The sequence below is a fragment of the Littorina saxatilis genome, linkage group LG4, assembly GCF_037325665.1.
Source record: "Littorina saxatilis isolate snail1 linkage group LG4, US_GU_Lsax_2.0, whole genome shotgun sequence".
NCBI lineage: Eukaryota > Metazoa > Mollusca > Gastropoda > Littorinimorpha > Littorinidae > Littorina > Littorina saxatilis.
This window is the reverse complement of record NC_090248.1, coordinates 21,437,075-21,461,425: the sequence shown is the minus strand read 5'-3', so window position 1 is coordinate 21,461,425 and position 24,351 is coordinate 21,437,075. Positions and strand designations below refer to the sequence as shown.

The 24,351-nt window shown below is 41.9% G+C and overlaps 1 protein-coding gene and 1 long non-coding RNA gene across 2 annotated transcripts in view; both read left to right on the top strand.

The window, feature by feature from the left end:
* LOC138964207 (F-box DNA helicase 1-like) overlaps positions 1-21,233 on the top strand; it is a 28,927-nt gene extending 7,694 nt beyond the window's left edge. The window contains exons 5-20 of the mRNA XM_070336104.1: positions 1,592-1,797; positions 2,420-2,590; positions 3,175-3,278; positions 4,096-4,174; positions 5,192-5,281; positions 5,632-5,866; positions 6,892-7,057; positions 10,414-10,550; positions 12,179-12,278; positions 12,925-13,049; positions 13,845-13,920; positions 14,331-14,519; positions 15,441-15,545; positions 16,410-16,525; positions 18,113-18,217; positions 20,076-21,233. Coding sequence (XP_070192205.1) covers positions 1,592-1,797; positions 2,420-2,590; positions 3,175-3,278; positions 4,096-4,174; positions 5,192-5,281; positions 5,632-5,866; positions 6,892-7,057; positions 10,414-10,550; positions 12,179-12,278; positions 12,925-13,049; positions 13,845-13,920; positions 14,331-14,519; positions 15,441-15,545; positions 16,410-16,525; positions 18,113-18,217; positions 20,076-20,249 — 2,178 coding nt within the window. The 3' untranslated portion in view covers positions 20,250-21,233. The remainder of the gene's footprint in view (positions 1-1,591; positions 1,798-2,419; positions 2,591-3,174; positions 3,279-4,095; positions 4,175-5,191; positions 5,282-5,631; positions 5,867-6,891; positions 7,058-10,413; positions 10,551-12,178; positions 12,279-12,924; positions 13,050-13,844; positions 13,921-14,330; positions 14,520-15,440; positions 15,546-16,409; positions 16,526-18,112; positions 18,218-20,075) is intronic.
* Positions 1-24,351, top strand: part of LOC138964209 (uncharacterized) — a 33,968-nt gene that overhangs the window by 6,030 nt on the left and 3,587 nt on the right. The window lies entirely within an intron of this gene.

The following is a 24,351-nucleotide window of genomic DNA, read 5'->3' as shown; positions in this document are numbered from 1 at the left end:
GTGACATTGCTTGAAATGCAAGGGGAAGCGCTGTATAAATGTTCTATTATTATTATGATTATTATTGTAATTATTATTATTATTATTATTATTATTGAGATACAACTTGTTATGGGGATAAGCTCCCCAAAAGCCTCCTGTGGGAAATCGCTGCCAGTTCTTCCCCCTGCTCATCGATTTCTGATTCTTATTTTTGACCCACATTGCATCAGGGTCATGGTAAGGGGAGGGAAGAGACAGCTTGTTACGGGGGATAAGCTCCCAAAAAGCCTCCTTTAGGAAATCGCCTTGAGTTTCAGAGAAGTGATGCATTTATTTAGAGGACTACCAGCGAAGGTCAAATCTGACAAGTTTAACTCCCCAGCCGGGCGAGTAACTTCAAAAACTTTACTAGCCTGCCACATTTTTTACTAACCCGGTACAAAGGCCTACCATACACTTCAATTATGACTGTCCGATATATATACACACCATAGTGGCGGTACAATAGACAACCTGCGGATGATTTGGCCATCCCCGACTACCCTAGTTCCTTCCCCCGCTCATGGATTCCTGATTCCTATTTTTGAGCCACACTGTATCAGGGACAAGGTAAAGAGAGGGAAGAGACAGCTTGTTACGGGGGATAGTCTCCCCAAAGACGTGACACTAAATCTCTGAAGAGACAGGTCATATTTCGTGAAATGCAAGGGGGAAAAAGCTTTGCCATTGCACAAGATCAACTGCAGATTCAGAGTGAACCTCCTTGGACAAGTTTACACGTCTTGGGTATTGCAATTCTTCAAGCAAAATCATAGCAGTCATGACCATTACGCTCAAACATGTCCAACTCAGAAGAATAATTTGTGTATCGCCACTAGCATTGCAGAAACCAACCCTTAAAGCTTGTTGTTTGCCATGGTGATGGTGGTACCCCCAATTTAAGACTATATCCCTTTTAATGTAAGACTCTTTAAGACCCTCTTTTTTCAGATATTCTGTTCATAACCTCTGTACATTTACCCCCATTTTATTACTCCCTACTTTTTAAGACCTGATTGTCTGAGGTCTTAAGACTAAAGGGGGGTTCTACTGTATTCATAACTCATATCATGCAAGGGAGGTTCTACTGTATTCATAACTCATATCATGCAAGGGAGGTTCTACTGTATTCATAACTCATATCATGCAAGGGGGATTCTACTGTATTCATAACTTCTTCTTCTTGTCGTTCGCCAAGTATTCATAACTCATATTATGCAAGGGGGATTCTACTGTATTCATAACTCATATCATGCAAGGGGGGTTCTACTGTATTCATAACTCATATCATGCAAATCACCTAAAACTCAAAAGTACAGAAACATGTGTTTTTTTTTAAATCACAGCAATAAATGATTTATAACAAAAATGCTTAAACATATCCACCTTAGAAGAAGAACATTTGTCAATTGCAGGAACAAAACCCTTGGAGTTTGATGTGCTCAATGGTGATCACCAAAAACAGCAAAATGAGTAAATCTTTTTTCAAAAATCACTGCAGTCATGGCAAAAATGCTTAGTTAAAACATATCCACCTGATCGGCCCTATCCAAGAAGATTTGTGATGCAGGAACCAAACCCTTGGAGCTTGATGTGCGCAATGGTGATGGTGGCGGCTACAGTTCAGGATCTGCACACCACCCTGAAGCTGCTGATGTCGCCTCGCTCGCATCTGATGTGTCTGGAGGTGCTGGAGTGTTTCTACTGCATCGCTACCTTCCTGCTGGCCTTCAAAATGATCCACCTGCCGCCCATGGGGAACCGCCCTGAGTCAGCGTGAGTGGATGTGAATCATTGCATTCCCTTTACACTTTTCTCAACACCCCCCTGTCCTCACCCCTACCCTCTGTTTGCTTGTGCAGGGATGGCCAAATCTCAAAATATAAACTCGCCAACCGGGTGAGTCACTTTAAGAAAGTTACTAGCCCGCCAGGAATTTTGCTGGCCTAGTACATATCACAGTTGCTGCATCTGCAGTGTTAATATGGCTTTGAAACTTGATATTACAACCAAAAGGGTTGAATTGGAACAGAATGTTAACTAGCCAGCAGGGCGAGTTGCCTGGTGGTTTCTACTAGCCTGGCGGATTTGTTACTCGCCCCTGGCATTCGAGCGGACGATTTGGCCATCCCTGCTTGTGTGTGATTGTTTTGTGTGTGTTCATATTTTATGTGTCTGTGTGCATCTCTGTGCGTGTGTGGTTGTGTGTGTGTAAAAACAGTTTGCTCTCACCACTGTGTTTCAATTAATAAATGATTAAATCCGTTGTTATCAGCACATGTGGTTCAATGTTTCAAATGCAACAGTAAACTGTTGAGCTTTATGAATGGGAAAGCTCAGCTCAATAAACAGATTCTAAGCTGTAATTTTCATTATCTTTTCTTTGGAAACCATTTAGGAATTTGGTGGTGAACCTGGGGGGAGGCAAGAAGAGCTCGGTGGTAAACGGCATGCACTACCGCCTGTTCTATGCGCTCTACCTGTACGAAAACACGTCTGTGTCCAACCACGCTATGCTGCAGGAAGCCATGCCCAGCAGCTCAGGGCAACAAAGTATCGTCAAGTACAGGTGTGATCTTTTGTGTCTGCCGGATAATACCAGGCAAACCTAGCTCTCAATAGACTATTTCGGCATCTGAGCAGCTCTCACAAGATATCCGCGGGACACGCTCTTTGTTATGTTTTGAACGTCGCGAGAACTTCGAACCTTGGTTTTTCGCATGCTTTGAAGTTTGCAAGAGTTTGGAATACCGATATGGTCTATTGTCTTCCTTTCTGTTTTGTTTAAATTAATCAAATGTCTTCATCACAAGTAGCTCGAAGAACAAACTAAGCTTTCAGTGGTACGAGTCTGCGTACATCTGGTGTCTTCAAGGTCTTCTCATGGTTAATTGTACCTTCTCAGTAGAAAATAGTGTTCTGTGTCTTTTTCTCTTTTTAGTCTGAAGATCTGATTCCCCTTTACAAATGTGGGAATGAAGCTGTCAAGGTGGCTGACTTCGCTGTACAGAATTCTGTACAGGATTTTAAGCCCTATCTTTTCAAACTCCTTGCCCCGAAGTCATAGATAGACGACAGCTTTAATAGAGTTGAGTGTACATTGTTGTCTCTTTTAACAACTCATCTCAGTCACGCTGTGATGTCTGTTTGAAGTCGGGGTGACACAGCGGTGAGGCTGACCCACGAGCAGATGAGGATCATCAAGTACACACCTGATGCTTCAAGTGGAGAGGTCGTCAAAATCTTTGCTTTTGCAGGTGAGTAATTCTACTTCATTAAAAGCCATGTCCAGTGAATCTTCAGCTACACCCCCCACCCTATCCCCCAAACCCCTTTTTACATATATATCCAACAGTAACATACTTACCCCCCCCCCCCCCCCCCCAAAGAGAAACCTACCAAAATAAAAGGATGAAAATCTTTCATAAGTTCAGTATGCCTCTAAAAGTCTTAGGTGCCAGGAGACTGGTTCCGCAGAGGTAGCTGTCTTTTATTGTTGTACTGAGTTCTGAGATTCTACAGAAGCACTGTTCAAATCAAAGATTCAGGCTGCTACTTAATGGTACATTGGAAGTCCCCTTTTAAGACCACTCAATTTAAGACTCCCTCCCTTTTAAGACCACTCAATTTAAGACTCCCTCCTTTGTAAGACCACTCAATTTAAGACTCCCTCCCTTTTAAGACCACTCAATTTAAGACTCCCTCCCTTTTAAGACCACTCAATTTAAGACTCCCTCCCTTTTAAGACCACTCAATTTAAGACTCCCTCCCTTTTAAGACCACTCAATTTAAGACTCCCTCCCTTTTAAGACCTTGTTTTTCTTAGACTTTCTCTTCATAACCTCTGCAAATTGACCCCCATTCTAAGATTCCCTCCTTATTAATACCTGGTTATCTCAGACTTTCTGTTCATAACCTCTGCAAATTGACCCCCATTCTAAGATTCCCTCCTTGTTAATACCTGGTTATCTCAGATTTGTGGAGGTTTTAAAAGGGGGGGCTCCGCTGTACCAACTTTGAGACAGGTGCTGTTGTTTCAGGGCCGTGTTGATTCATGCTTTGTGTGTTCTGCAGGCAGTGGTAAAACCACGACACTGGTGAGGTACGCCCAGATGCGGCCAAATCTCAAGTTTCTGCTCATTGTTTTTAACAAGTAAGTCATCTGTTGCCGAGAGTCTCAAACTGAGATAGATAGATAGATAGATAGATAATTTATTGCCAAGTGTACAATACATGAATGAACATAAAAAATACACGAGGAAAGCAGCTTGCTGTGTGATAAAAACAAAAATAAATAGCATTCATACATCACTGGCGCATAGCATCATACATACATGGGTAAGACAATTTGGTATCACAGTTACTAATACATACACTATACAGACATGGTGAGAACTATGAAACTCTAAGAGCTATCAGAACCACAATAAAAGTACGCAGAATAAGATAGGATCCCCCCCCCCCCCCCCCCCCCCCCCCCACTATCAACTACTGTAAGAACTGAACATGTTCCATACTGATAAAATGTACCTCTAAAACAGCACATAAAAATAAACTCTTCCAACACATCACAGTGGTTAAAGAACGACTAAAACTACTAAAACATACTAGATGTGTTGATTCTTTCAAACTTTTAAAATCAGAATGCTTTCAATGTCTGCAAGAGTTTTTGCATAGATGTCTGGAACTCAGCAGACTTGAGTTCATCAAGGACTGTGTACATACAAATCTGATCTAATATAAAATAAAATAAATGTTTTATACAAGTTTGCTGGAATATGTGTGGGTAATTACGCAAGCATACGGTTGAATGAAGCATGTATTTTGAAATTCATGTTTGTGTGTGGAAAATTGTGGAAATCTTGTATTAGTTTACTATGATGTAAAAAGAACTGTTTGATTTGGCATGTTATATAGAACAATTTTTTAGTGTATGTTTTTGTGAGGCGCTTTGAACTATTTTAGGATTTGCGCCATAGAAGTATCATTATTATTACTATGAAAAGAAAAAAGTGTGTACGTTTTACGGAGCGTCAGAGTTTGTAAATATTACTATAAGCCAGCTACCTATTTTAGGCATAACATTTGAACTAAGGTGTAATTTGTACATTGTCTTGTAACAGTTTGTTTCTGTCTGTTTAAATGACTTTGATTTGTGTCTTTTGTCCAGGTCAGTGTGTAATCATGCTCAGGCCACCTTTCCTCGTAATGTGACATGCAAGACTGGACATGGCCTGGCCTTTGGTGCTGTTGGTCGCAGGTCGGTGATTCTTGTGTTTGATTTGTACTCAGTTGTGCAAGGGAAGAGATCGAATGCTCATGTTACAAAATGGTGTCTCTTTTCAGGTAAAATGAGGTTGGTTTTTTATCTGTCAATTTTTTTTGATATTACTATTTTTATTGCAGTAAAGTATTTGCAAGATGCTTTGATGGATTCATTTGTGATCAGATTTGGAGAGATGGTTGATAGTTTTAAATCTGAGGAATGTTGAGAAAACTTGTACAAATTGGTCAGCTTTGAAAATAACTTTCTCCTCTTGCTTGCAGTGTGCTGACTTTAATTGCTTTTGTCTGGCACTCACCTTTATTTGTTATGTACATTGCTTTCAGGTACGCAGCTGCGGAGAAGCTGCACGCAGGAAACCTGCGGGTGTACGAAGTCTCCTATGCGTTGAAAGCTCGAGAGAAGCACAAAGAGAACCAATACATACGTGCCAAGTTCGTTATCGAGACACTGAAAAAGTACATGTCATCTGATGATGAGGACATCACCACATTGCACGTTCCTACCGAGCGGATGGGGGACAACGGTCAGAAAGAGAGCATTCCCCACGATGCTCGCATGGTAAAGGGTTAATATTTTCTTTCTTTTTTTCTACTTCTTCTTTGTCATCCACTCAGAAATGGACTTTGGAGGCTAGACAATATGTAGCTTTTTGTCAGAGGTCCTCCACTGAGCCATAGATCTTCTCCCGAAATGTGGTGTTTTCTGTATAAAGTGTGTGGTGTACCTGTTGATTTTCTGGGTTGTTCTTTGTTTTAATTTAAGGAGGCATGGGTGACATTGTAAATTTTATAAATTTGTCTAACTCGGTTACCAACTATGCACGTTTTGTTGCCAAGTCAGTGAAAGGGAGGGAATAAACACCAAATACATGCACGTTTTGTTGCCAAGTCAGTGAAAGGGAGGGAATAAACACCAAATACATGCACGTTTTGTTGCCAAGTCAGTGAAAGGGAGGGAATAAACACCAAATACATGCACGTTTTGTTGCCAAGTCAGTGAAAGGGAGGGAATAAACACCAAATACATGCACGTTTTGTTGCCAAGTCAGTGAAAGGGAGGGAATAAACACCAAATACAGGGGAACCCCCCTTCTAAAACCTCTAACAATCTGAGAAAATCAGGTCTTAACAAGGAGGGAGTTGTAAAACAGAGGTATATTTACAGAGCTTATGAACAGAAAATCTGAAAAGGCAAGTTCTGAAAAAGAGAGGGGGAGTCTTAAATTGGGAGATCTTACTTGAATTGGATACTCAATAAAAACATTCCAAAAATAACTCAGGGTTTTATGCACTGTGAAAGAGTTGTATTCCTTTGAGGTGAGGCAAGATGTAAACATACCGATAGTGTCACAGTGAACAGTGAGCTCCAGTGTGCATGTTTCAAAGAAGCAGACTTCATATCAAGCAGACACTGCCTTTTCCACAACACAGTTATTTCAGAACATAATCTACTGTACTTAAAATTAAAAACATGCTGCCCAAAAGAGGTCAATCAGAAAGGTTAGCTACATGTATTTCAGTTCTTTTCCTCATATCTTTGCATCAAAAAGGTCTGTCTGGAATGGCCATGTGTTTCTGTTACAGCGCTATGCCAGTGATGCAACAGACTACTGGAACCGCATGAAGAAGATGGAAGACAAAGGTGTGAGGATGACGCACGATGGATACCTGAAGTTGTGGCAGCTCTACAAACCTGAGCTCAAACAGTACGACATCATTCTGGTGGATGAAGCTCAGGATCTCACCCCAGGTGAGTGCTCGTAAAGACGTGTGAACCGGGCTGGTGTGCACAAGAAAGTTGCCAACCGGGTGGGAGTCAGCAGCTGGGTTGGTTTGGTTGAAATTGAGATTTTTGTGTGATTTCAACAAATTAGACCCCACGGTTTGTTCTTACCTGTTTGGGTTTCACCTCAGTCCAGGTTTCTGAAGCTGTAGTACATTGCAGACACTGCAGATAGTTTGTTTGTTTGTTCGTTCGTTCATGGGCTGAAACTCCCACGGCTTTTACGTGTATGACCGTTTTTACCCCGCCATTTAGGCAGCCATACGCCGCTTTCAGAGGAAGCATGCTGGGTATTTTCGTGTTTCTATAACCCACCGAACTCTGACATGGATTACAGGATCTTTTTCGTGCGCACTTGGTCTTGTGCTTGCGTGTACACACGGGGGTGTTCGGACACCGAGGAGAGTCTGCACACAAAGTTGACTCTGAGAAATAAATCTCTCGCCGAACGTGGGGACGAACTCATGCTGACAGCGGCCAACTGGATACAAATCCAGCGCGCTACCGACTGAGCTACATCCCCGCCACTGCAGATAGTAAGGTTGCTATGATACTGGCTTGTTGAATGCATGTTCTCTTCAGCCAGGGATGAATTGCATGGACTTACAATGGTACCTTAGCTGTTCCACTAAAAGTAAGATCAGAGCGGTTGTGTCTGTCATCATCTTATCATGTCATCATCTTCGCTTGTCATTATCGTCGTGCTGACGAACAGTTTGAGGAGTTGCACTGTTCTTGGGGAGAATAGCCCCTTCTTATTGAGTCACTTGAGAAAAAGTGACTATGTAATCGGTCAGTGTTAGTCTGTCCGGCCGGCCGGCCATCCGGCCGGCCATCCGGCCGGCCGGCCGTAGACACCACCTTAACGTTGGACTTTTCTCGGAAACTATCAAAGCGATCGGGCTCATATTTTGTTTAGTCGTGACCTCCAATGACCTCTACACTTTAACGATGGTTTCGTTGACCTTTGACCTTTTTCAAGGTCACAGGTCAGCGTCAAAGGAAAAATTAGACATTTTATATCTTTGACAAAGTTCATCGGATGTGATTGAAACTTTGTAGGATTATTCTTTACATCAAAGTATTTACATCTGTAGCCTTTTACGAACGTTATCAGAAAAACAAGGGAGATAACTAGCCTTTTCTGTTCGGCAACACACAACTTAACGTTGGGCTTTTCTCGGAAACTATAAAAGTGACCGGGCTCAAATTTTATGTGAACGTGACTCATTGTGTTGTGAATAGCAATTTCTTCCTGTCCATCTGATGCCTCATATAATATTCAGAACTGCGAAAGTGACTCGATCGAGCGTTTGCTCTTCTTGTTGTAATATGCACTTTCAGTGGCCTTCCTCACGCCCCCTAATTGGCGTAGAGGCGCGTCCCCCGGGTGGTGGATGGGGGAGCCTTCTCTACTAACTTCTGAGAGAAGGTCGCATCACTCTCGATGCCGTGAACCTAATTAGGATCTTTTTCTTGTCTCTTCTCTATTTCTGCCTCCCCAAAGCCCTTTCACTTACCTTTTCTAACCCATAAAATTCTCCACCTTTTTTTTCCCAAAATATGGTGAATTCCGAGTTTGTCATGTGTGACCAGGGGATGAGTGGCTGACACCTTAATGCTCAGGGCGTGTCTTGTGTAGTTTTGATGGCTTCAAGTAGAAAAGAAGAAAGTGTTTTGGCTAGGTTACACACTGGTCACACTTATATAACACATGTTCACCTGCTTAAAAGAGAAGAGGCACCATGGTGCCACGCCTGTGATAATAGTTTGACTGTGATACATAGTTTTACTGTGATACATTTCCTGGCTTTGTTTAAATTTGTGTAATGTTAAACTTGTGGGGTCCTGATTTGGCCTATATGGTCCGCTGGACCCAAAAAGCAACAGATATCAATCAATCAATCTTTCAGTGGCCTTAAATAGTTTTGTTAACACAGCAGGCTGGGTTAGTTGCAAACCTCTCATTTTTTTCTCAATACTGTCTTAGAAGAATAATAAATAATGAGAGTAAGTAAATTGTGTTTGTGTACATTGAGTTGATCTTAGTTTTAATGTTGAACGCCAAACGCACCAGAAAGACAAACACGCAGGGATTGGCTTGGGCGTCGGTCATCCGTCTTTTGCCATGTTAAATTCGAAAAAGACCAACACACTTGGGTCTCAATCCGTCAATTGACCGATAGACATGCAGCAGAGTCAGTCAGCTCGTCTTATTTTGGCGAAAATCGTGATCGAAAGGACTCACAGCAAGACTGGGAGCGCCGCAAGACTTACCGAGCAGACAAAACTTGGAGTATTTTAAAAACTGTGATCGGAGACTTTGTTTCGCCGATCCTACGTTTACCTCGGCTGAGCGTGCAATTTCCGCCGACAAAGAAAACAATGCAACCAACATCATTGGATGGGGGACATTTAGTTTGTTTTCTTTGTATGAATTTTCTTAAACAACTGCTGTCTTGTTCTTTCTTTTTGCCCCCTTCCTTACTTAATTGAAATAAATATGGTGGAGACCAGACAAACAAAAAGTGATAGATAAAATGACTGTTGCAGGTATGATTCAAGGAAAAACAGACATTGTCTGTGGAGTTGATAAAAAAAAGTAGGTTTTCAATCCATCAAGTTGTTTTGATAACTTTTCTGTTTGTTATTGTGTCCTCAGACCTTTTATTCCTCTTCAAGCAAGACCATTGGAAAATAAACAAGAAATTTAAGAATTGAATTGAATTTTTCTCTCATCTATACATTGTAAACAACTTTCAGAAGTTTCTCCTTACTGCCGTAATGCACAATTGCGGCGGTCCCGTGGCGGAAGAAAAGTTTTTTTTCTTGACTGATTGGTTTTCAAAATGACGGATTGATTCATGGCTGAGTCAGTCAATGGACCTCTAGTGGACAAAACCCAAGCCAATCCCTGAACAAGTTGTGTTAAGATCATCCGACTTTGAACTTTCATCCACTCGTTTAAGGCTTGATCATTAGCTTACTAAAGAACAAAATGTAAACAGAGAATGAGAGATATTTGTGTATGATTTAAACAAAAAGAGAATGAACAAACGAACTTTATTACTCAAGGATGGAGGTTTTAGGCTGACGCCTAGTCTTACAATCAGTCCCTGCTAAAACTAAGACATAAACATGGAGACAATAAAAACGGACAATCGTAAATCGACACGAACAAAAGTTATAAATGGCAACACAACAGTAACCAGGTTTGGTACATTCTTAATCAATATTACGACAGCTTGTTGCTGGCTTCTTCAGGATGGTAAAAAGTAAGGAATATTTGTGTATCTTTTACATTCGGCACAATCTTATTGCAGCTCTCCTGGATGTAGTGCAGCGTCAGAGTCAGCCGAGGATCTTTGTGGGAGACCAGCATCAGCAGATCTACGCTTTCAGGGGGGCTGTCAACGCTATGCAGGGGGTGCAGGCTGATCGCGTCTTTTACCTCACTCAGGTACTGTCTTTTCACTTTTCTTCTCCAGTTTGCGATATTTGGTCAGTGCTACGGCCATCTCGGGCGCATTCTAAGATAAGTCACAGCAAACCACAGCAACTTTTCTTTATTTTTGTTGTTGTGTCTTGAGTGTCTACTTTAAAGGCCGGTAGGTCGAGGTTCTTGTGAACTTGTTGTTTTGTTTGTAATTAAACGTGTTTTGATTCTTAGATTGCAATGTTAGCTGTCTATCTGTTTCAGATTGGCATTGCGATATTTTAGGACTGTTGTTTGAAAAGGTTGTTACAAGTGTGACACTGTTAGGCTGTTTTTCTCACAGCTGAAAACTGAACACCATTGACACTGTGCTAACAGTTTTTGCTGTGCTAACTACTTCGGCAGATTTTTGGTAATGATCTTGGTTGTTAAAAGTAGATTGACTTCTTGGCACACAAAAACTGGTATGTTTGAAAAGTATCCTGTTGTGAACGTGAATTGTGCACAGCAAAGATGATTGAAGGAATGAAAGTTTTTACACCCCCGGTATAGGGGTGTGTATAGGTTTCGGTCGATGTGTTTGTTTGTTTGTTTGTGTTTGTGTGTTTGTGTTCGCATATAGATCTCAAGAATGAACGGACCGATCGTCACCAAACTTGGTGAACAGGTTCTATACATTCCTGAGACGGTCCTTACAAAAATTGGGACCAGTCAAACACACGGTTAGGGAGTTATTGGTGGATTAAGATTCTACAAGGACTTATAGAGAAACATATTCATGGTCAAAGGGAAATAACCTTCTCAGTTGGTGTCAGTGAGAATGGGTGCAGTGAGAATGGTTATTTCCCTTTGACCAACGGGGGTGTTTTTCCTACCTCGAAGGAATTTCTTGTTTTCTCTGCTTTAAGTCTTCTTCTGAGGAAATTAGTGAGCAGAAGACAATCATCAAGGCATTGATGAGGCCAAGGACAAACAGAGATGACTACCACACAATGTCCAGAGAGCAGCAAGTCAACCTCATCAGGCTGCGTACTGGCCACAACAGGCTCAATGCTCACATGAACCAAAAGTTCAAGCTGGCGCCATCACCAACCTGTGCCTGCGGTCAAGAAGACCAAACAGCGGAACTCATCTTACAGCGATGTCCCTTACTAGATGAGGAACGAAAAGAAGTGTGGCCGTCACCAACTCCCTTGCAGACCAAACTATATGGCAGTCGACAGGAGTTGGAGAAAACGACAACATTTATCACCAGTGCTGGACTGATCGTGTAACCTCTGCGAATGCCAAGAAGAAGAAGAAGAAGAACATGCAAGAGCTGATAACATTCAAGCACTTAGTTTGGTGTAAAGGTCACATCACTTTTATTGCTTATACAGTGGTACCTGCGACAAAATGACGCCCTTCGGACTAGCGAAAAAGTGTCCCTACATTGCAGCTGGTCTGTTATGACAGGTGGTAGGTACATTTTGGTGAAGATAATAGATAAAGGGACAACAAAATGTGTCCTTTTGTGGGAGGTGTTCTCTCATCGGAGGGATCTGACATCACAGGTACCACTGGAGTACCAAATGAATCTATGCTGAACATCACAAAATGATGCAGGATAATGACCGAGTGAAATGAAAACTATCAGCATCATTGTGTTGCAGTCATTCCGCTTTGGGCCAGAGATCGCCCAGGTAGCCAACACCATCCTGGAGGTACTGAAGGATGAACACAGGAAAACCATCGCTGGTCACTCCACTCCAGGTTAGTCTGTTAGCTGTTGTCAGTGTACCGTATTATCGAGACTACAAGTCACTTTCTTGTGAAAGGCACAACCCCCTCTATTAAAATAAAAATGAGAAGCATTCACACAACAGGTGCTTTGACTGTATTGAGCATAAGCTAAAGGAAGTACAGTCAAACCTGTCTATGACGACCACACAAGGGACGGACTTAAAGTGGTCGTTATAGACAGGTCGTCACTCAGGAAAAGTAAAATAGAGAGAAAACTTGCTTGGGACATTCGGTGTGGTCGTGGGGCAGGTGGTTGGTTTCAAGAGGTGGTCGCAAGGGCAGGTTTGACTGAATAGTGGAAATGCATTCCTGGATGTGAGATTCAAAGCCACTGCACTCCAACAACTGTGTGCCTTTGTAGTTAAAGAGACACTGGCCATGACCTTGGGTCAGTGACATATTTTTAGCTGAGACCGAGGCCTTTGATTTCTGAGAGGGGTGGTCCCGGGAAACTCTGCCAAGGTCATAGTAGCAGAAACATGAATATCACTACAGAGGAAGTGTTATGTTTCTTTGTATGGCAATGCAGGTACATATATATATAAATATATATATTACTCTTCTTTAGTAATACACAAGGCGCTACTGTGTTGTAAGTGGAGATTGTCTGTTCCAGATACCATCAACGGTGGTCAGATAGGGCAGCTGGCCGTTCTGTGTCGTTCCAACTTCACTGTCTTTGCTGAGGCTGTCAAAGTTTGCGTGTACAGTGATCAGCCTGTCCGCATTGCATTTGTCGGGGTAAGATTTCTAATGGAAGGGCACTGGTCTTGTACGACGCTTATTTCTTGAGATAGGTGTGACAGGATGTAGAACACAACGACAAAACAACTCAGAAATAGAGTTCTCTCACGACAAGTGTTCATCTCTTTAACAAAAAGAGTACTCTGATTGAAAATGAATCGCTGGCAAAATATAATGATGCGTCTTGAATTTTCATAGATGAAACTGTATTTTTAGAGCTGTGCCTTGTTATTGTTAGGTAATGGTGAAAAATGCCTTTGAATACAAACTTGCAAAGAAATTTGGATTGTTTGCTCTGAAACTGCAATGTCGATATGCCAAAACAAAATCTTCTTGCCCACCCCAGTTTTCTACTCAGTGTATAATATCGCAAGATGTTATTTCATCACTGGTACACCTTTAAACAAATGTTACATTTATTACACCAAAGTGAATTACACTTTTTTTCGGCTTCTGGCTTTTGTTACGAATAAACAAATTTAAAAAAAAGCAAAATAGAAATGCTAACATTATTTAAAGCAGAAATACAAAAAAAGATTGCTAACGTTCCAAAATTCAAATTAAAAAAACAGGAATGGTAGAATAATTCGAATGTTTAATTTATGACAAAACAATAAATGGAACGTTTTGTTTTGTCATAAATTAAAGTTCCAAAATTCGACCATTCTTGTTTTTTTGATTTTTTAAAGCAGTTTTCTTGCTGGTGGTACATAAAGCAAATGTTTGCATTAATATGCAGAGTATACAGCAAAAATGTGATGATTTGAACAAAAATATTATTTTCCTCTCAAGGGCCTGGAGGGATTTGGACTCTCTATGCTGATGGATGTCTATACTCTGATGCTGTCCACTGAAGACAAGAAAAAGGGTAGGGATCAGTTAATTTGACTAATACTTAAGAACAAAGGCCCTCAGATCGCTTCCGAAGTTATACCATACGATTCTGCGTTACAAATAATGCTACCGCTCAGGAGGATTGCCTTCCTTTTGCTAAAGCAAGTGTCTTAAAATCTGAATGAAATGTTGTAAAAGGCGCAAATGAAGAGCAGTCTTTGTGGGTTACTTACACTGAGTTACTTCTCTTGTTTCTGTACATGAAGCGGTTGCTAGGCCATAGTGTCACAGATGGCGGGCTGTCTTGCCACCAGGCGGCGCTTGTGGACTACTTTTTGTTTCCAACACCTGAGAGAAGCTGTGCAATCATGCACTTTGATATAATTAATGACCATACTTCTGGCACTTAATGATGCTTACATGAAGTTTTATAATTGTTGACAGATGGACATGAGATCCAGAATCAATTCATCAAGCGTTTCCAAAACCTGGCTGATTTAGAGAAATACGCAGAAAAGACCCTGGATAATGAACTGATGGGAAAGATCCGCATCGTCAAAACCTATCACCACAACCTACCCCAGTGTCTGCATAAGATCAGAGAGAAAGCTGTCAGCAATGTGGCATCAGCGGGTAAGTTGAATGGCTCAGTGCTTCCTGTGAAAACAGTTCTGTTCACTACGATTGCAACGGTTACCTCTTTCTTGGGAGTCCTGGTACTTATTTCTGCTTCTCACTCTGTGTAGTGGTAAGAATATAGGTCGTAACTTCTTGTCAACACTCAAAAGTGGCACTAAAGACACTCTCTAATCGGGAATTTATTATATTCTTGCATGGGATAGCATAAATCATTAAATGCGGATGTGCGAATAACATTTAGACATTGCTACACTTAAACACCATTTGCTACGCTAAAAATTCTAATGCATTCTAAATTGTTACACCTGAGGCTTCACAGACGGGCACAGTGGCGTGGTAGTAAGACGTCGGCCTCCTAATCAGGAGGTCGTGAGTTCGAATCCCGGTCGCTGCCGCCTGGTGGGTTAAGAGTGGAGATTTTTCCGATCTCCCAGGTCAACTTATGTGCAGACCTGCTAGTGACTTAACCCCCTTCGTGTGTACACGCAAGCACAAGACCAAGACCAAGTGCGCACGGAAAAGATCCTGTAATCCATGTCGGAGTTCGGTGGGTTATGAAAACACGAAAATACCCAGCATGCCTACTCAACAAAAGCGGAGTGAGCTGACTATGCTCTCAGAGTATAGTGTGGGGAACCCAAATGGGCAAACCAGCTCACACGTAACCAGACAATTGTAGAATGCTGAAGAAGAAGAAGAAGAAGAAGAGGCTTCACAAGGGCTGGCTGGTCTGCCTATCTCAGATCTGTCCAGGCTGTTAAGTAAGATAAGATCATCTCTCTACTTCTGTACTTATGACTACAGTGGAACCTCCCTTTTACCACCTTCAAAAATGTGAGAAAATCAGGTCTTAAGAGAGAGGGAGTGTTGAAATAGAGGTAAATTGACTGTGTTTTCCCTGTTGGTTGTGGTCAGATGTGGTGTTCAGCACAGTTCACAAGGCCAAGGGCCTGGAGTTCTCCACAGTCAAGATCACTGATGACTTCATTGACCTCCATGACATCCTCAGGGTGACCTCAAGTGAGTTTTGTTTATTTTGACTCAGGCTTTTCTAGTTTCATTCTGTTTTCTTTCTCTTCAGCGTTCCACGATTGTGTCTCTCATATAATCTGAGGCCTGCTGATGTACTGGCAAGTTTAGCGCAGGTTTTTATTATTGTTTTAATCCGGGAAGTTCTCTGTCTTTTTTTCTGGTTTGGGTCAGAGTAATCTAGTTTTATTTTTGGTTTAGATCAGGGTTCTCTTGTTTCATTTTTGTCTTGTGAGAGTGCATGTGTATGTATCTGCGTTGTGTGTGCAGTTATTGGATAAACCTGTTCAACTGAACTTAGTTACTCAGAGACTGTAGGAATATAACCCTGGAATATAATGTACTTGTTCATGGCTGACTGATTCAAAGATTGATGTTGACTGGAATTCAGCATAATCAAACAATATGGTCAATTGGGTTTGTTTGGTTTTAGTCTAGAGGTGGGGGAGGGGGAAGGAGGCCAACCTGCTCTGCATCGCTACTGCGCACACAAAATATGTATGGATTTTTATCACTGTGTGATGAAGCCGGTTTTTCTTAGAGTTAGAGGTACTTGATGAAGCCGGTTTTTCTTAGAGTTAGAGGTACTTGATGAAGCCGGTTTTTCTTAGAGTTAGAGGTAATGAAATGACTTGGTGGTTTGTGTTTCAGTTGAGAAACACATGAAGAGGTAATGAAATGACTTGGTGGTTTGTGTTTCAGTTGAGAAACACATGAAGAGGTAATGAAATGACTTGGTGGTTTGTGTTTCAGTTGAGAAACACATGAAGAGGTAATGAAATGACTTGGTGGTTTGTGTTTCAGTTGAGAAACACCTGAAGAGGTAATGAAATGACTTGGTGGTTTGTGTTTCAGTTGAGAAACACATGATGCAGGGGGAGGAGGCCAACCTGCTGTACGTTGCCGTCACGCGAGCCAAGCGCGCCCTCATCATGTCAAAGACTGTCAGAACTCTGCTCAGTAGGGTGGGGGTATGTCTCGCGCTTTCCTGCTTTGCCCTTGGTGACTCAGATATTGTATGTACCACTTGTGTGGAGGTTAAAACAAACGCTTTCCTTCTTCATCCTTAGTGACTTAGATATTGTATGTTCCACTCGTGTGGAGATTAAAACAAACGCTTTCCTTCTTCATCCTTAGTGACTTAGATATTGTATGTTCCACCCGTGTGGAGATTAAAACAAACGCTTTCCTTCTTCATCCTTAGTGACTGAGATATTGTATGTTCCACTCGTGTGGAGATTAAAACAAACGCTTTCCTTCTTCATCCTTAGTGACTCAGATATTGTATGTTCCACTCGTGTGGAGATTAAAACAAACGCTTTCCTTCTTCATCCTTAGTGACTCAGATATTGTATGTTCCACTCGTGTGGAGATTAAAACAAACGCTTTCCTTCTTCATCCTTAGTGACTCAGATATTGTATGTTCCACTCGTGTGGAGATTGAAACAAACGCTTTCCTTCTTCATCCTTAGTGACTCAGATATTGTATGTACCACTCGTGTGGAGATTGAAACAAACACTTTCCTTCTTCATCCTTAGTGACTCAGATATTGTATGTACCACTCGTGTGGAGATTGACATGAACGGAGTCAAATTTGCAATTTTCCGTCCATCGGCCTAATTCTGATGTGTATGCCATGCAGTGTGTGCTCAATATGATACCCCTTTCTTTCACAAACCAACTTTCACGAGTTCATCAGAGTTTACGATTTGTTGTGGCACTGATCGCTGGCCCGTAGCTGCATAACATACACATCAGAGTTAGTTGTTCATCCTGATCGCAAGTTAAAGCCGTTCAGAAGCGTGGTACTTGTTTCGCCTTGTTTTGAAAAGCTTGTCCCCGTAGAAGGGGCTCTTACTTTACCACACCTCTTAAACATTCAGGAAAAGTTATTCACAGTAAACATCTAGTGTGACACCTGTGTGTTTTGACTGAGAATACTTGACCATAACATTTTTTTCTTAATACTGTTCCTTGTTCATAGCCCTACAATAACAGAGTTCACCAGAAGTTGTCAGCATGTCGTTTGAGTGAAACCGTGATAAGCTGTACCAGCACGTGATGGTAAAATGGTAACAGCAGCAGCAATTCAATTTGCATGTTAAATTGTGACTTTCCCTATTGTAAAATATGAATAAATAAAAAATGTCCACTCACAACAAATTTGTGCTGTGGAATTAATTGTAAAGATTCTAAAAAATGTGCAAACATTCAGGCATGGGAATTGTCCACGAAATCATTTCCGCGAAAATGAAATTACGTTTCAGCGAAAATGAAAAATTGTCCGCGGCAAAAAAAAAGGTAAATTAATTTATATGTATACTGTTGTCTCTCTATCCATTATTTGCTTACACGAGAACTATCAAAATATTGGTCTAAAATGCAAAAATTTGTTTTCCGTCCAGGAGGCTTTGCCCCCCTGGTCCCCCCAACGGGGCTCTGCCCCTGTACCCCGATGGGGCCTGGGCGGCCCCTGGACCTCAGCCTATTTTCAGAGTTTTTCCTATTTTGAAATTCCATGCCTGAACATTTCATTAACGATAAACGCTTATTTCAGGGTGGCTGTTACCAACCCATATTGACAGAGAAGTTGGTGCAGGATGGTGTGTCGCTGACCTTCAAACCCCAAGCACTCACTCTCTACAGGTCCAAAGTCACACTGGTTAGTACAGTGGGTGTGTGCGTGTGTCTGTGTATGTGTGTCACTGACCTGTCTGGGCAACAAGAAAGGGTTCAAACCCCAAGCACTCATTCTCTACAGACCCAGTCACACTGGTTGGTACAGTGTGGGTGGGTGTGTGTGTCACTGACCTGTCTGGGCACAAAGAAGGAGCACTCACTCTCTACAGACCCAAAGTCACACTGTTTAGTACTGTGTGTGTGTGCAAGTTTGTGTGGGAGTGTGTATGTGTGCCTGCATTTGCGTTTCTTGGTTTTTTAAAAGCCTCAGGTGAATACTTGTAGACTATACTCCAAGGGATATATCATTCAGTAAACAATCAAATTTACAAGAAAAGTTTCACATCTAGTTTGTATAAAATGAATTCAACAGCTTCAATTCATTGACCGCATCTGTGCATAGCTGCTTGCATGCTGCAAAACTGGATGGATATTCATTACTGTGTGTGTATTCAGTGTTGTTTTCCAGACTCAGAGGACAAAAGGGCAGTTGGACCAGGATTGAACATTTGTATAGGTGACAAATGTCCTGGCTCTATCCGCTTGGTAGGAAAAGTGATGGTCAGAAGACCTGCTGCATATCAAAACTATCGGACAATCAACCACCAGGGGTCAGACCAATGCGTCACATTAACTTCACAACAGCTCTTCCCCTGACCAGTCTGAATCTCTTCTTTCCTCTATCTCTGACACTATCACTGACGTGCAGAATTGGATGACAGAAAACAAACTTCAGCTCAATAGCAACAAAACTGAAGCTATCCTAATAGGCACTACATCCAAACTCTCCAAAGCCACCTCCGACTCTCTTCAACTCTCTGACTCTTCTGTCCCTCTGTCTTCTGCTGTCAAAAACCTCGGAGTCACTCTAGACAACACCCTTTCCATGAAACAACACATCTCTTCTGTCTCTCGCACCTGCTACTTCCAACTCCGCCGCATCGCCACTATCCGCAAGTACCTCACCACAGATGCTACCGCCAAACTGGTCACTTCCACCATTCTCTCACGTCTTGACTATTGTAACTCTCTCTTGGCGGGTCTTCCCTCTTCTTCTATCTCTCGTCTCCAACGCATTCAAAATAGCTCTGCCCGTCTTGTCTTACGAAAGAAAAAGAGAGATCACATCACCCCCCTCCTAAATCAGCTCCACTGGTTGCCCGTTCCTGCCCGTATCACCTACAAAATCAACACTCTCACCTACAAATGCCTCCATGGTCTCGCCCCTGCCTATCTCTCCGACTCTCTCTCTCTCTATGTCCCTTCACGAGCACTCAGATCATCTGCTGACTCCCTCAAGCTCAACATCCCCCACACCAAACTCAAAACAGCAGGTCAACGCTCATTTTCTTTCCAAGCACCTAGCCAATGGAACACACTACCTCTCCCCCTCCGTCAACAACAGTCCCTCGAATCATTCAAATCTGCACTCAAGACATTCCTTTTTTCCAAATAATCCATGCATTCTACACTGCCCACCCCATCCCACCCTGAATAACTGTACATATTTTAATGGTTGATGATGTGTGTGTGCTAGTGACTTTAAGTCTCCGTGTGTGTGAATGAGTGTATGTGCGCCTTGAGTCGCCTGTTGGTGAGATATGTGCGCGTTATAAATATTCGTATTATTATTATTATTATTAAAAAAGTATTTGTCAATGACTAAAGACTGCGGCCTGTTATGTGCGCATTTGTCACACAAGATGGACAAGGACGGTTCGTAGAAATTACTGAAGAGGTTTCGTAAAGAACGGGTACAGCTAGTGAACACTAAAATGATTGCTGAGATGTGTTTGTGTTACTCAAAGCTGCAACAACGTGCCTCTCTCTTTTATTTTCAGAGCAGCAAAGAGGCTGTCCGCGCGGGTTTGCTATCTCCTGAGCTGATCAGCAACATGGGCAGCGAGTACGCTCACCTGTTTGGCAAAGGCTTTGAGAAGACGGAGATGGAGGATGAGGAAGATATTCTCATTGAGCACAATGGTTTCAACATCGGGATACAAGTATACGATTAATGTTTCCGATTCACCGATTGTTTGAGGTGTTCCAGAGGTGAAGAGTGAACACTTTTTCTCTGTGTTTTTTTCTGCATGTGTATGAGGCTGATGATTAAGTGGAACTCTCCTCTCATCTTCCCCTCCCCTCCCCCTAGTCCCTCTCTCTCTCCCCCCCACCCCCAACTCCCTCCTTAAAACCTGCAACAATCTGAGAAAATGAGGTCTTGAGCAGTCTTGAAAGGGAAGTAGTCTAGACGTAATGAAGAGAGAATCTTAGACAGGTCTTGAAATGGGGGAAGTTCTTAAATCTGGCTTTTAAAGGGGCGGGGGAGGTGGGGTGCCATCTGGTTTTACTGTATCTGCTAAGCCCAAAAATGTATAGACCGTATGATCTAGTCCTGACATACTTTCAAAACTGTGTAAATAGAGTGTGCAATGTTGTTTCTTTGTCTTCAGATAATAATATCTTGTAACGATTGACATGAGGATCCTGATGCTGAAAGTTGCTTTGTTAGAGCGATGAGGCACGTTCACAACTTTAATCATATAAAAAGGGCAGCGTTCTTTATGATTGTAGGATAATTCTTGTACATATTTTGTATTCATGAATGTTATGGTCATTACAAGAGAGGTAGTTACTCTGTGTCCCTGTGTGTGTCAGGGGTGGGACTTTTCCGCTGGAGTAATCTATTTTTCCGCGTCCCATTTCATCACAGTATCTATAACTTGTTGACTAAATGATATGGAGAGAAGTGAAGATGGAACAGAACACTGGAGGCTTGAGAGTTAAATTGGGCTGACCGAAAACTCCTGATAACTCCTGATTGTCATTTTGAGCTTCAATGCATTGAATCATACTATTGCCAGTATTGGATTATGGATAACAGCGAACGACAAGAAGAAGGAGAAGAAGGATTATGGATAAATGGTTCATTACGTAAGTATGCACCATTACAATGTTACCACTGTGTGAAAGTTTTTTGTTTTGTTTGGTTGATGTTTGGTGGGTTGTTTGGTTTTTTTGGGGGGGGGGGGGGGGGGGGGAGTGAGGAGAATGTCTTTTTTTTACCTGATCCAAACGTGTTGAATTTTAGTCTCAGAATGCACCTGATTGCACAGATTTTAATGTACCATTTTAAAAAAATTCGGGGGAGCGTGCCCCCCCCCCCCCCCCTCCCCCGAACCCCCCTAGAAAAAAGGGATTTCCTCTTTTTTCATCACAAGAGAGTCCCAGCCCTGGTGTGTGTGTGTGTGTGTGTGTTATGGACGTCAGTCCCTCATTTATGCAGTACAGTGAAAGCCCTGTTTTAAGACTTCCAAAAGTCTAAAAAAAAAAAATCAGGTCTTAAAAACAAGGGAGTCTTAAAATGGGGGTAATGTCAACAGGAAATATGTGAAAACAGGGTCTTAACTCTTACCAGTTCACTCCCTTGATCATCCCAAGATATCTTCGGATGGCTCGCTACGGAAATTCCCATTTACTTTATTCTAAGGACAAGCCCTTTTATGCACTCAAAATAACAGCACTAACTGTTTATTGAGTTTGTTTGTTTGTTTGTTCGTTCATGGACTGAAACTCCCACGCCTTTTACGTGTATGACCGTTTTTACCCCGCCGTTTAGGCAACCATACGCCGCTTTCAGAGGAAGCATGCTGGCTATTTTCGTGTTTCTATAACCCACCGAACTCTGACATGGATTACAGGATCTTTTTCGTGCGCTCTTGTGCTTGTGTGTGCACACGGGGGTGTTCGGACACCGAGGAGAGTCTGCACACAAAGTGGCCACAAATGTTTATGTCGTATATACATGCCACCCTGTATTTCATTAATAAAATCTTGTTTAAACCAAAGTTGACTCTGAGAAATAAATCTCTCGCCGAACGTGGGGACGAACTCACGCTGACAGCGGCCAACTGGATACAAATCCAGCGCGCTACCGACTGAGCTACATCCCCGCCCGTTTATTGAGTAAATTATCTTTGCATGGTGACAGATTTTTAAAACGATCAATACTTTGCTTGCTATGACCATGGTTTTCCTGATATATTTTTGGTGCGCCTGTGCTCTGTTCGCCATAGTATGTTATGTTATGTTATATGAAGTCTTATATCGCGCGCGTATCTCCAGACTCGGACTCAAGGCGCAGGGATCTATTTATGCCGTGTGAGATGGAATTTTTTACACAATACATCACGCATTCACATCGACCAGCTGATCGCAGCCATTTTGGCGCATATCCTACTTTTCACGTCCTAATATTCCAAGTCACACGGGTATTTTGGTGGACATTTTTTATCTATGCCTATACAATTTTTGCCAGGAAAGACCCTTTTGTCAATCGTGGGATCTTTAACGTGCGCACCCCAATGTAGTCTACACCTATGAGGGAAGGGGGCTTAAAAGGAGGGTTCCACTGTACCATTTTCTTTTCAGTGTTTAGGATTCGGCACACCATCTCAAATTTCTCCATGCTTTTACCTTGGATAAGAACATCCCTGCACTACAAAAAAAAAATTAAAAAAATAATTCAGCTTCCTGGTTTCAATCAGCAGAATCAGTGTATTAACAAATTCCCACTCTCCAGTAGAAGCAACCAGGCAGTTGATGTAAGACTTACCGTGAACAAAAATGATTTTCTTGGATGTTTTTGAAGCTAGAGCTTCAAAACTTTACACACTTCTAAGGTTGGATGATCTTGCGACATGACCAAAGTCTGGTTGACTCTCATCAAATGCCAAGTTCACAGCATTATGTTTGGGTCATGAAATGAAAAAGTATAAATTTCTTGAACATTTCCTGTTACAGATCTTTGAAACTTAGCACACGTCTTTTGTCTACCAACTCCCAACATGACCCAAGTCTGGTTGATCCTCATCAAGTTTCAGGGGTCACACCAGGGTCGTGTTTGGGCCATAAAATGGAAATATATAAATGTCTTGACAGTTTTTGAAACTAGAGCTTTGAAACTTTACACACTTCTTGGGTTCGACTCCCGACTAAACCAAAGTGAGGTTGACCCTTCTCAAGTGTCAAGGCACAGCAGGGTCATACAAACTTAAACCTTCAGGTTTTCTTGGGTGATTTTGAAGCTTGAGCATTCAAACTTTGAAAAGTTCCAGGGTTCAATCAACTCCCAACATGAGGGATGGTCTTTTCATGTAAAAGTTCCAGGGTTCAATCAACTCCCAACATGAGGGATGGTCTTTTCATGTAAAAGTTCCAGGGTTCAATCAACTCCCAACATGAGGGATGGTCTTTTCATGTAAAAGTTCCAGGGTTCAATCAACTCCCAACATGAGGGATGGTCTTTTCATGTAAAAGTTCCAGGGTTCAATCAACTCCCAACATGAGGGATGGTCTTTTCATGTAAAAGTTCCAGGGTTCAATCAACTCCCAACATGAGGGATGGTCTTTTCATGTAAAAGTTCCAGGGTTCAATCAACTCCCAACATGAGGGATGGTCTTTTCATGTAAAAGTTCCAGGGTTCAATCAACTCCCAACATGAGGGATGGTCTTTTCATGTAAAAGTTCCAGGGTTCAATCAACTCCCAACATGAGGGATGGTCTTTTCATGTAAAAGTTCCAGGGTTCAATCAACTCCCAACATGAGGGATGGTCTTTTCGTGTGGAAGCCTGGACTTGTCTGAGATGGGGACCATATAAATCGTTCACGCCGGGATGACTGTGCTTTTATTTTATGTAATTGTGACCTAACTCCCATGAATATGTTTGAATTTGTCCATGTTTTTCTTATGTCTGGCAAAGAAAACGGTTCACTTTTGCATCTTATTTTATACATGGTGTGTTAAAACTTTATCTCCATGCAAGATTTTGGAGCAAATGACACATAAGCAGTCAAACAGAATGTGGACACACACATATGATTTATGGAAAGCCTACGTTTTGTTTCTCTTCATACCCCCTGCGGGTAAGGGGGAAGAATTTACCCGATGCTCCCCAGCATGTCGTAAGAGCCGACTAACGGATTCTGTTTCTCCTTTTACCCTTGTTAAGTGTTTCTTGTATAGAATATAGTCAATGTTTGTAAAGATTTTAGTCAAGCAGTATGTAAGAAATGTTAAGTCCTTTGTGCTGGAAACTTGCATTCTCCCAGTAAG